The sequence below is a fragment of the Gadus macrocephalus genome, chromosome 14, assembly GCF_031168955.1.
Source record: "Gadus macrocephalus chromosome 14, ASM3116895v1".
In the NCBI taxonomy this organism is placed as follows: Eukaryota; Metazoa; Chordata; class Actinopteri; order Gadiformes; family Gadidae; genus Gadus; species Gadus macrocephalus.
Window position 1 is genome coordinate 16,645,788 of NC_082395.1, and position 12,839 is coordinate 16,658,626.

The window sequence follows — 12,839 nt, forward strand, 5'->3', positions numbered from 1 at the left end:
ACAGCTCCGTCCCGGGGAGAATATGTCCGCTCACAACGGTGATTACAGTCGTCATGGCGACAGACTCCGAAGCCCTTGTGGTGCCGACTCGTGTGTTTAACTAATTAATCAGCTCAGGTCAGCCCCTCTGTTTACGCAGCGTGGAAGAGAAGGTGTGTGTGTATGTTAGTGTGTGTGTGTGTGTGTGTGTGTGTGTGTGTGTGTGTGTGTGTGTGTGTGTGTGTGTGTGTGTGTGTGTGTGTGTGTGTGTGTGTGTGTGTGTGTGTGTGTGTTCTTCGTCTATAATAAAAGCCTGCCACTTTGGTTTGATAATCCCCCCTCGCCGAAGTTACCAGCTGCCTCACACTGGGAGCATTGCATTGTGGGTTAAAAATAGGCCGACGCCCTCTGCCTACGCTCTTGGTAACAGCTCTTACATGCTGATGACACACGTGCACGCCACAAACACACACACAAACACACACACTTACAGATGAGCACACTCTGACAGATTGGCAGAGCAAGAGATGGGCAGCGGAGGCGACAGTCACGACAGATCAATATGTTTTAATGAGCCTATGTGGTCATGATGTACTATGTGGACATAGACTGTGCTCCTGGTCACTATTTACATTGGTACTCCAGTTCTGTCACCAATTAAGTGCACTAGCTTAGCTCCACACAGAGCGGACTAAGCAAACAGTGACACAGAGAGGCAGAGAGAGACAGAGAGAGACATGTAGATAGATAGGGAGATCAGGTTGTGTGCTTGGGGTTTGGTGAGTCTTGCAGCTGTCGCAGGAGCCTCCCCCCCTGCTGTTATTGACCCAGCACAAGTGCCCGGCCCCAAAGGTGTCCGCAACGCACAATACAACCTAACAAACCAGTATCAGACCTTTCAGTCGGGTTTCTAACCTACGTTCTGAAGGAGATGGACCTGTTCCTGTAACCGTAAATATGGTTTCACCCTGGTCCATGATCCCCCTCCCTGCCCGATCTCGGTCTAGAAGCCCTTTAGAGGAGTTGACCAGGAAGCATCTGATGGGTTGTGAATAACATTAGATAGCCTTTCTTTTATCTATCACTCCAACAATAGACCCTCCACAGACCACACAGATTGGTGTGTGTTCCAATCTCACCCAGGTGTTACATCCCGCCTGTTGATCCATTTAGAGAGGGAGAAGTCACTTTGTGATTGACTTCTAGGATCAAGGGAAACCCAATAGGGGGGTTCCACCGCTTTGTGTCGTATAAGCTATAGAACGGCGATGAGAAGGCCTCCGACTGGGCTGCCCTCGTCATGTGTTATGAGAGACTGTTGTTTGTTGTGAATGAGCGTCCGAATAAGAGAAGAAGAGATGAAGAGAGTCAACCCTGTAGCAGCTGTATGAGACTGTTTGATGGGGTATCCTGGGGAAGCAGGATAACTTGCCACTGTCGTCTATTCGGGAGAAAGGACTATGAAACCACACCTTGATTCAAATTATCTTCTTCAGTCCCCCTGGAAACCTCCTCCCTTAGGGGGTCTCATCTCAGCCCAAACCCCTGCTCTGTCCTTGTCTGCTGGGTATAGCACAAATAAGTGTACCTTTGGTTCCCTAAAGCAATTGTTGGATGTATACTTGTATTAATCCTGTTGCTGAACTTCACACCAATATCAAATTACATTTCTATTGACAAATGTGTATGTAAATGGCTGTATGACCTGTTCATGTACATGTTCATTTGCGCGTGCATCATGTGGGTACTGTTTGTGTATGTTTGTGTGCATGTGTCTACGGTGTGTGTGTGTGTGTGTGGGTCTCTGTGTGTGTGTGTGTGTGTGTGTGTGTGTGCAGGCAACCACTAATCACGCTCTCTAGATTACCAACGCAGATCCCCTCGCTCTCAGAGAAGGAAAAACCTTTGGCTGAAATGTGCTGCTTGTTAAAATCAATAGCAAACATTCCCCTTTCCCCCCGCCACAGAAAGAGAGAAAAACCCAAGTGGAAACCAGCTCTTTGTGTCGTCTTTCCGTACAATTAAGGTCTCAGAGAGCGCAGGGCAGAGGGCCCCGGTGGAGGCCGGGGCCAGGTGGGGACCGGGGAGCCGGTGCCCCTGCCAGCACGCCTCGTTCTGGGGCTTCTCTCTGAGGACGCGGGGCGTGGACCAGGAGGAACCCTGGAAGTCCCAGCGCAGCTTTAAAGGACAACATGTTGACTGGTGGAAATAAGTCAGTGTGGGTGTGTCAGGTGGCGCACATGTGAGGCGGACAGGACGTGATCCAGGCTGTTGGGTCTGCTGATTGCCTTTCCGTTTTTTTTTTTGGTTGATGTGAGGTTGCTTTGGCAGCGACATTGGCACGCGGTTGGATTTGATGTGGAGTGCTGTGGATGGCTGGTGTTCCCGGGTCATGTGGTCTGTCTGTGTCAACGCTTTAACAGATGCTGATTGACTGGAAGCTAATAACAGTCGGCGCTCAATGCGGTGCCCTCATTCACTTATGAGAGGTGCTGAAACACGTGTATGTGTGTGCTAGTGTGTGTTTGTGTGTCTGTCTGATTATGCGCAAGCTCTGTGTGTGTGCTTGCGTGTGCGTGTTGTGTGTGTGTGTGTGTGTGTGTGTGTGTGTGTGTGTGTGTGTGTGTGTGTGTGTGTGTGTGTGTGTGTGTGTGTGTGTGTGTTTTCGCGTATTTTGCTCTTGTCAAACTCCAAATTGTTATCATTACAAAGAGCTGCAAACCACAAACAGCCCACATCCCAGCCCAGTGTTCCTCCGAGCACTGGGCTCCAGGCTCTCCCAGTGTGACAGGGAGCTGGACCCCACTGCTGCCGTTGCTGTGTGGGAATAACCTACATACCGCCAGGATCGTTAATAGAGACCCACTCGGACCACCGCTGTGCCCCCATGTCCTGCCCTGGTTTGTGGTTGGCTGCAGGGTGCCGTCACCCCACGTTCAGCCTGGTTAGGCCTTTTCCATCCCAGGCTCGGTCTTACGTGCTCCTTGGTGGGTTTAGTTTTTAGGAATAAAACACAGGCAAACGACACACAAACACACACCTAGGCATGCATGGATGCACATTAAGTATACCCACACGTGCATACAGGCACACACATAAACACACTCAGGAACGACACGCACACGCACACACACACACGCACGCGACCACGCACACATGATTCACCTGATGACTTTGTGAATGTGACCTTTCACCAACTTCTCTATGCGGCACTCTTTCGCAAACTCGGCCGGCTGAATGTGTAGAGATCTCGTTGACGGTGTGGGATAGGTTCAGAGAAAGGGTTCGAAAGGGTTCGAACCGAAAGGTTAAACGACAGCCCGACCTCGCAGTGCAACCCTGGAATATCCCTGCGAAGGTTTCCATCCAATGACCGTCTCTTTCCAAAGAATGCAATCGCTCGACGGCGGAGTCCCATTATGTGCCGTACCCAAGGCCTCGTGAAGACGGCTGCATGTCTTTACATGGCCCCAGCCAGTGGAAATATGGTGTGCTTGTCATTCCCCCTTTTCAGGCAAATCTGGTCCTGCCTGCTCCCTCTACTCAAGCCTTTTCCACATGTTGTCTTCATTTGCTACTCTGAACAATCTCTCCCAGTCTTCTGGGTTTGCTTGCTTACGCTGGCCTGCCAAAGTAAGATTATGTTGGTTTTTTTATGCGTACATATCTTGGTCGAGGAAGCTGTCAAATGTACATTATTATTATTCTAATTACTCCCTTTTCCATTTTGACAGTAGACATGTTTATTATCACGCTAAGCGTCCGCCGGCCCCCCGCTCCCTTCTGTGTTACATTACGGGAGGTTTCCTGACCTATGCTTGATGTAATGGAGAGGTGATGCTAGCCAGTCACCGTAGATGTAAAATAGATCATTCTTGGAAATGGATGAATAGGGAAACCAGACTCCCTTTAATTATGCAAATGACACAACTGACAGAAAGAGTAAAACGCAGATCTGAGCTGTTGACACGTTTGGCGCAATGGTTTTCAGGGTGTGGGTTTCAATAGATGTACATGCTGTTGCATTCACTTGTTGTAAGATGCCAGAAGTTGTCTGCAGCTACATTCCTTTAGCAAAGCTTGGTCCAACTAATAGTAAGGGTTTGCTTGGCAGGCTGTAGTGGTATGCACGGGGGTTATTACCTTGGTCACAGGAGGTAACACTAATCATGTTATAAGAGTTCTCTCTATATATCAACCTTGACACCATTAAGCAACAACCTAACATATTCAAATAGGTGTTTGCTCTAAGAAGAAAGGACCTAATTCAGGTGAAATATAAATTAAAGAAAGACAGAACGAAGAATGAATATTAATATTTCACACCGTTACACTACCTTCCTCTTAAATACAATTAAACTTAAACAAACTAGTTACACAAAATGAGAAGAAAGAAACCAGATGGAATAGAAAAATCTGTAGTACCTACAACTGCTCGTACCTAGTATAGTAGCTACTAAATAATATAAAGAAGAAATACACTATAGAAAAGGTTCACAATGAAACAGAGCCTGTGGGATTCAAGCAACAGTCATTGTACTGGATGTAGCCTTCCAGCTACAGTCAGTGATTGGGAGCAGGATGGGATTTAGCCTTCCAGCTACAGTCAGCGTTTGGGAGCAGGAATGGATGTGGGCGTCGAACAGACAGTAGTGTCATGCAGCAGGACTGGGTGCAGGCTTCCAACAGACAGGCTTTAATCATAAACCAGCGACTTACATGTCGGAAGAAGGCCAGGAAAAAATGAAGAGCTCCCTTCTCAAGTCACAGCCACCACCAGCACTCGACTCATCTCTGTTGAGCCTTTTATTTTGCAGATTTCTCTCCCGAATCAATAAGTGAATGCAGCTGAATGCAGCTTACGTGAAGAGTGCTTGCGCACTGTCGTAGACACCAGCGATAAAGACCAGAATCGAGGCCAGTTTGCCACGTACGTTTTCGTTGACAAACATGTTCAATCTGCATTTGGCCATCTTCGGCCACTTGTGTGTCGGTGTCTGTTGGTCTGAAGGGCAAGCATCTTAAGGAGGCATAACGCTTGTGCATCTCGGGGTGATTTACGCATTCATCTGTGAATGAGTAATACAAGGGGGGGAAGTGTGTTGAGTAACAGTTTTGATATGAGACTGTGGAAGTGCAGAAGTGTAGTGAGGTATACACGGGGAGACCCCTGCCAGTCATCCACAGAGGATCTCCCTCTGGCCCCAGCCACCACAACAGCCTCTGTTAGCCGTAAGCACTGACTCACCATCCCATGTGCGTCAGCTGTGGAAGGGTCTTTAGCAATGCTGAACCTACTCTCTCTCTCTCTCTCTCTCTCTCTCTCTCTCTCTCTCTCTCTCTCTCTCTCTCTCTCTCTCTCTCTCTCTCTCTCTCTCTCTCTCTCGCTCTCTCTCTCTCTCTCTCTCTCTCTCTCTCTCTCTCTCTCTCTCTCTCTCTCTCTCTCTCTCTCTCTCTCTCTCTCTGTCTCGCCCTCTCTCGCTCTCTCTCTCTATCTCTCTCTCTCTCTCTCTCTCTCTCTCTCTCTCTCTCTCTCTCTCTCTCTCTCTCTCTCTCTCTCTCTCTCTCTCTCTCTCTCATTTAATTCAATAAAGCTTTATTGGCATGACATTTCTAATGAACAAAACTTGTTGCCAAAGCATGGAATATAAGCATGGAGTATGGAAATAAATGAGTAGGTAATGCATGAAACAAGTGCATTGTTAACAAATTGCTAACTTAAAATACAGAGACTATTGTAGAATGTACCAAGATATATTCACAATCGATTCCATACATTACTTTTACCATCTACTTCATTCCCTCTTTTCCTAGGCAAAGATTTCTTTCTCTGTGACATGCCGACACAAGCTCCCTCTCTAGTAGGAGTTTGTTATATCTGCTCTCTGTCTCTCTCTCTTTTTTCACTCTCTCACTGACACACCGCACATGTGCGTCTTCCTATGCTTGTGTTGCTACATAGTTACATGTAAAGGGTGGATCACTTTAACTATTTAACAGTGGTGTGATGTGTGAACAATTGCCATAATTTGAGGTTTCAACGTTTTCTTCTCTAGTGATTCGAATGTGCTCTCTTGAGTGGCTGTGTATGTGAGTAGAGGCCTGCAGGTGTGTGTGTGTGTATGTGTGTATGGGTTTGCTTGTGTGTATGTGTGTGGTTGTGTGTGTGTTTGTTTTATTGAGCCCAAGGCCTTTACGTGACAATGCCTATTTTACTAATAGCAATGAGAGATGTTGGATTCATTATAATACTAAGTACATTTCTTGAGACCGAAATAAATACATTATTGAGCCATGGATGTAAATACAGACAGGATACAGATTTGTGTATGTAAATATTACAATATTTTGATGTTTCAATAGATAAATGTGCATTATATTATAGAATATTTATATTTAGTTGCAATGTAGCAAAAGCAGAACAAATACTCGACAGATACAATTGCCAGCTAGAAGCCTTGAGGGATCGAGACTTGTGTGTGTGTGTGTGTGTGTGTGTGTGTGTGTGTGTGTGTGTGTGTGTGTGTGTGTGTGTGTGTGTGTGTGTGTGTGTACATGTGTACATGCATGTGTGAGCTCGTTGACACAGCAGAGGAAAAGCCTCCCACGCTAACAGGATGAGTGACAGCGGTCACAGAAGCTCTCTGTTCACAGACTGCCTTGGAAAATAAGTGATAAAACACTTTTTTCATTGAACTGCTCTTAGCAAACACTGATAGAGGTGTGCACATTCACTAGTACATTCACACGTTTCACTAAATTATTATTAGTTATTTGTAAAATAACTGATATGTTGTCATTTAGCTGCTGTCACTAAACAACATTGATAGACATGTGCACATTCACTAGTTTGGTCACATGTATGTTCTTGTGTGTTCGTTCACATGTATTGTTCACTAAATTATTATTCGTTTTTAGTTAATAAGTGATAAAAACATTATTTCTGTTTTGCTGCTTTTTCTTATACATGCTGCAATACATGTGAACATTCAATACTATGTTGACGTGTATGGTTCACTAAATAACTACATTTTTACATATGTGAGGAAGAGAAGTGCAATTCAAACTGAACATTTTACAAGAGTGTTCTCTTAATCAAAATACAACGATATCTTAGATCATATAATATTTACAATATGAACGCTTAGGGTTGGCTGAATAATATATACAACTAACATTAGCTTATTTTATAGCAAGGCAGCACGAAACATCCATCTGTCACCTATAAGCCTTGAATTGAATGGGCTTGTTTTTCTGACCCTTCCACCTTGTAATTCCCTCGTGATGTTATTCAGCATCCTAAGTGTGTGACGGTGAATACATGAATGGTTGTACTACTTCTACTTCTTGTGTGATCTGGCTCCCTCAGCCAGGTCCTGGGAGCTTACAGACAGCCTCCCCAGCCACTAGGAAACAAGGATTCCAGTGTTGGAGGCGGGCTGCCGGTGTAAACACTCTGTCACGTATCTGTTAGTCGTCTAACACCAGCCCAATGCAAAGCTTTACCACCACCACACACCTCCCAATAAATACCAATACTTGTATATGGGCCTGTTTGATACACTTGTAGATGCTGATGAAGCAGGCCTAATGAACTGAAAGACAAGTTTAGAGGGAGGCTGGCTGGTGGCCAGCCATAAGGAGCCTGGGAGTTTATTTTGGACTGCAAAAATAGTTTGATGGAGTACGGTACTATAATTAAGGAGGGAATCCTGACAAACATGGGACATTCAAGACAATGGAATGATTTAGTTTAGGACTTTTATTCGGGTGTGATTATATGTCTAATGACTTAACGGCTACTTTTATAGTTTTTCCAGGTATGTTGTTATTCAGGTACTGTTTCATATAGCCCAACTTAAACTTCTTAATGGGAGGCAAGAAGTTTGTGCAACAGTTCCCTCTGCTGGATAGAACTAGGAACAGTCGCGTCTCTTTTCTAAGACCGTTCACCCTGAAACGTTCCTAACTAATAGTACCAACCAAAACACCTTCTTTCCCTCTACAATACAATCAGATCCACAACAATTTCTTCCACCCAGATACATAAACAACATAAAAATGACACATTTCCAAAACAATATTCAGAGTACTTCATTGAAGAGAAGTGCCGCACTGAAAGCTAATTCCACTGCTGAAAGTGAATACAGACAAACCGCAGCCTCACCAACGTCTCTCTCTGTCTCCTCTTGTGCTCCACAGTGAATGAGATCATCGGCAGGGACATGTCGGAGACGCCTGCGGCCCACCCGTCTCCAGACCCTCCACACGGCCAATCCTAGCTGCCCCCCCCCCTCAGCCTGCCCACCGGGCCGCGCAGCGAGGCATCCTGTCCTCCGTCCCCCCGCGCTCCCCGTACACCTACACCCCCCCCTCCCCTCCGGCAGCGGTGGACCCAGCCAGACCCTGAACAGACCCCCCCCCACACACACACACACACACACACACACACACACACACACACACACACACAGATACACAGACTCCTTTACGCGCCTGCAGACCTGCCAGATCCCCAGGACGACGTGACCCAGTGTCGTCCTGTGAGAGCTCATCTGCACGGAGGAACACGCCCACAACGTGCTTTCTGACCCCGTGTGCATGTACACGTGCACGTGCAGAGAGGAGGAGGAGGAGGAGGAGGAGGAGGAAGCTGCAGGCTGACTGACTGGGTGTTCATAGTATTATAGCTCTGATTATGTCTCCGTCTTCCTCTCTGTCTCTCTCTCTCTCCGCGGTTCGTCCTTAGGCCCGCGCCTTAACCGTATCACCACATTATGCAAGTCCCCCCCCCCCCTTTCCTCTATTCGCCATGTATGCAATCTCAATATACGCTCGGCCCAGGGTGGTCTACAGGGCAGCAGAACTGAGAACTGAGACCCCCCCCTTTGTTCTGTCCCTGGATGGGTGCCAGGGACAGCACCAATCCATCCAAACAACGGTTAATTGTAACGGCTTACCTGATTACCTGAAACGTTGCCATGTGAGCCCAGTGACCTGTGCTCGGTTGCTGTTCTGTGGGGGGGGGGGGGGGGGGGGGTTGGTGCCTGGCTAGTCATTCAGTAGCCACATACACACACAAACACACAACTCAAGGCAGAAACACCACAAACAGCACTGACCTTTCAGCAGTCAGACAGGTTTAATGTTTATCTATGGGCCTAGGTTAACACGGCAGGGTGATGGAACTCAATGCAGAGTTCTGCATTCAGGTCCGTCACCCTGCTAGTGTTGAGAGCGAGAGACAGTTCAAGATGGCAACCAGTTGACGAAGGCCTGTGGATGTCAGTTGGTTTAATAATAGCTTCTGTTTCTAATGTATTGCACACAGCTACGGCCTCGCGTGCAAAACATTAAAAAACAAAACGTTGACACTGAAGTGAGATTTCCAAATGATCTGGCTGAAACCCTTTGAGTTCAGTGAGCGTCACTGATGATGTTTCTCCCCTGCGAAAGCGTCAACCCGCTCAGGGCCTGAGCAGCACGGGGCCTAGGGTGGCTTTCTGCTCTTGACTAGCATCCCCATGACAACAACATTCCACTACTTCTAGTGACCTCTCCTCCCCCTCCATGTAGATACCTGTACATTAACACAACCTTCCCTCCCTCCCCCTTTATTAAAGCTCTCCCCTCCCACATGTTTTTATTTTTATAACTTTTCTTCATTTTTAAGCGAACAAATGCCTTATTAACACTTAGCAGCAGCAGCAGCATTTGATGCTAGGTGCCTGACCGCCAAGGGGCCAAGGTGGAGTCCTCAGTGTGGACTGACTGTAGATGCTTCCGGAGCCTTCTATTCTCTAGTTCATGTGTCGCTGTTTCTGCCATAGATTGAATGGTTTATGAGGGATATAATCTCGCAATGGATTTTAATATGCCCTGAATTATGTGTTCAATATATAACATTTGTTTAGATTCTCTTTTGAATGGCCCAACAGAGAGACAACCTCTTATACACTTCAAACCCCAAAACAAAAGATAAGATACTGTAATTATGACAGATGAGCGGTTTGGATATTTCGCTTCGCAATATTCCCAATTTCGGGAAACAAAAAGGTATTTCTACAAAACTTAAATGTATTAATCCACTGATATTAATCGTATATTGGCAATCAAATAATTGACGAGTGAAGTCAGGATCTTGAATGTGTTTTACAGACAGGTGAGAAAGTGCAGACAAACGGTAGATAGCCATCGCATCTCTGTTAGCCCTCTAACAACTCCTTATATGGACGTTTTTTTTTTTTATCTTAACCGTTGCTTAAACTATAATACGCTTGCATGTGATTTATGATACTTTACTTTAGTTGCGATGGTCATGTCCAGGTAACAATGATTCTGCTATGCACTAAAACCTATTGCCTTTAACATGAGAGCGGAGAGGGAGACCTCATTGCCTATAGATGTAGACTGTAAACATGCGTTTTGGGTCGGCTTCAATGGAGTGATGGAGAAAGCTGCTGGCTACATAGGGATTGTTGCAGTGTTTGTGTGTGTGTGCACACGCATGGTTTAATACCAAATGTGCTGAAAAAAAAGAAAGGAAAAAAAAGAAAGGAATAACGCAACATTAAACCAAGCACATTGATTTTTTTTTTTTTTTTTGGCTATGCAAAACCACAAGAAGCCAGGGATGTCTGACATCGAATAAAAACTGTAAATATTCCTAATGAACTCCCTCATGTGTAAAGGATACACTTTAAAAGAGAGAGAGTATAAAGTGACGGTGTGTCTGCGTGGTCAGGTAGAATGCCTTAACTCCTCCTTGTACACCGGTTCCCTGAAGTCCGTATTGTATTCCCTTCCCAGAGTTCCGTCTCAGAAATCATTCAATAGTAATAATATGAAACTTTGTAAGAATTGTAGGGATTTGTTGTTTGGGGGGGTGGTGTGGAGAAAGGTGTCTTTTCAGAATACGAGCTGGTGGTGTGATCTGAAAGACTTCAGGAATTAACGAATAATCAATATTGATATTAACAAACGCCAGCATTCACAGGAAGCGCTTGCTGCCGCGCTCTCCTCTGTTGTCACAACCAAAGATTGAACCTTTGTTCCCATTTGACACGATGGTAAGAACAGCAAAGACTGCAGAACTCTATTTTTGATATGTTTGAAATGGATGTCATTCCTAAAAAAAAAAAAAAGTTGGGGACATTTAAATATATAAATATATAAATACGTTTTTGTAAGATAAAAGGGAAATACAGGTTTAGCTGATGTTTACCAAGCCTTGTTTTTTTTGTCATTTCTTGTACATTTTGTATTTTAAACATTTTTGTAATTTTTAAGACTGCAGTGCTTTTTTGAAAGTATTCAAAATATGCATCATAGGCTGTTAAGTTGTGTATCAATAAAAAAATAATAATGTTCAGTCATGGTTGTGTCTGCATTATTATGCTCTACATTACACACAGAACATTAGGCTGGGCAATTATTCAGTTTCGTCTTTGAATGGAATTGTCATGAATTGAAGACAATTCACTTAGGGGTGCACTCACACTAGGCCATCTGGCCGTGGCCGTTGGCCGTTTTCACACCAAACCGTGCTCAAATGGCCCCATTGTTCTCTGGCCTGCACTCACACTAGGCAATCTGGCCGTGGCCGTTGGCCGTCGCAGCTGTGGCCTGGCCACGGAAGGCTCTTGTACATACGTCATCACGTCGTAACACGTCATCACCAAGCGTCCGCTGCATGGACCATAATAAAGTCTGCCGCCAGTCAGAGTTTTAACAACAATGGACAACAACACAGAGACACACCAACAGTTGAACCGCTTGACGCAATGTTTACCGTTTAATGGGAAAGAAGGCTCGTCGCCTTTATTATGTCCGTGGTCGTCGCATTGACTATACGTCCTCCAGCTCAGGTTGCGTGTGCGCGTGTCGGCTCATTAGCATCTGTACCGTAGCGGCCCGTGCCGTAGCAGCACACCTCTCCCAAGTGGCAAAATTGGCCCGGCCTGGCCAGACTGGCCACACTCACACTGGCAGATTTGAGCACGGTTAGGTGCTAAAACGGCCACGGCCACGGCCAGATGGCCTAGTGTGAGTGCACCCTTATGATAGCCAGTTTTATAGTATAAATGAATAACGTTGAGAAGATATGCCCTGAGAAGGATGCAAATAGGTGTGGACATTGGAAAACTAGTTTCTCCGATACCATACTTCAATGTAATGCCCCTCACTCTTTAAAGCGGCGTTTTGAATTAATAAACGTAACATTATCCTGTCATGTTACATTCTCCATGATAAGTCCTAATCCATTTGCTCATTTCATCCATCCACATCATATGTTGGGGATTTCAAACCGAAACGAGCAAACTGACCCACTTTGGTCTCTGACCTGTTCAATATTCAGAGGAACCCATTAGAACGGGGCAGGAGTAAATGGGCTCTGGGGGGAATGCAGAAGGCCAACCTGCCACCCCCTACACTAAGGTCAGGGCGGCCTGGACTGGACCCAAGTGTCTGAGCAAGGTGGTCCATTGTGTTGTGTGGAGGAGGGTATCCCATTCAGGAGGAACATTAATGCATACACACACACACACACACACACACACACGTTTTCAATTGTTCCTCAACCGCTAGGCCAAAGACAGAGGTTGCGCTTGAATGGGTTCACTTGTGCCCTATGTAGGGCACCATTTGGGGAGTCACCCTTTTGCAGTTGCGTCTTGTATGAGTTGGCAAATCGGATAACCTATATACACACACACACACACACACACACCCCTAAACATCCATAAGGCACTTAAATATTATGCGTGTTCAACTGATGCACTAAATTCCACACTTTATCGAAGATGCATGGAGCCAATATTCATTCAAGATTCCGAAAAGATGGCCGGCACATCCATGCT

At 45.7% G+C, this 12,839-nt stretch overlaps 1 protein-coding gene across 3 annotated transcripts in view; it reads left to right on the forward strand.

Annotated features, from left to right (window-relative positions):
• nfatc3a (nuclear factor of activated T cells 3a) overlaps positions 1-11,354 on the forward strand; it is a 69,124-nt gene extending 57,770 nt beyond the window's left edge. For all 3 annotated transcript variants that reach the window (XM_060071022.1, XM_060071020.1, XM_060071021.1), the window contains exon 10: positions 8,182-11,354. In XM_060071022.1, the coding sequence (XP_059927005.1) occupies positions 8,182-8,261 (80 nt within the window). In that variant the 3' untranslated portion in view covers positions 8,262-11,354. The remainder of the gene's footprint in view (positions 1-8,181) is intronic.
• Positions 11,355-12,839: the final 1,485 nt, after the last annotated feature.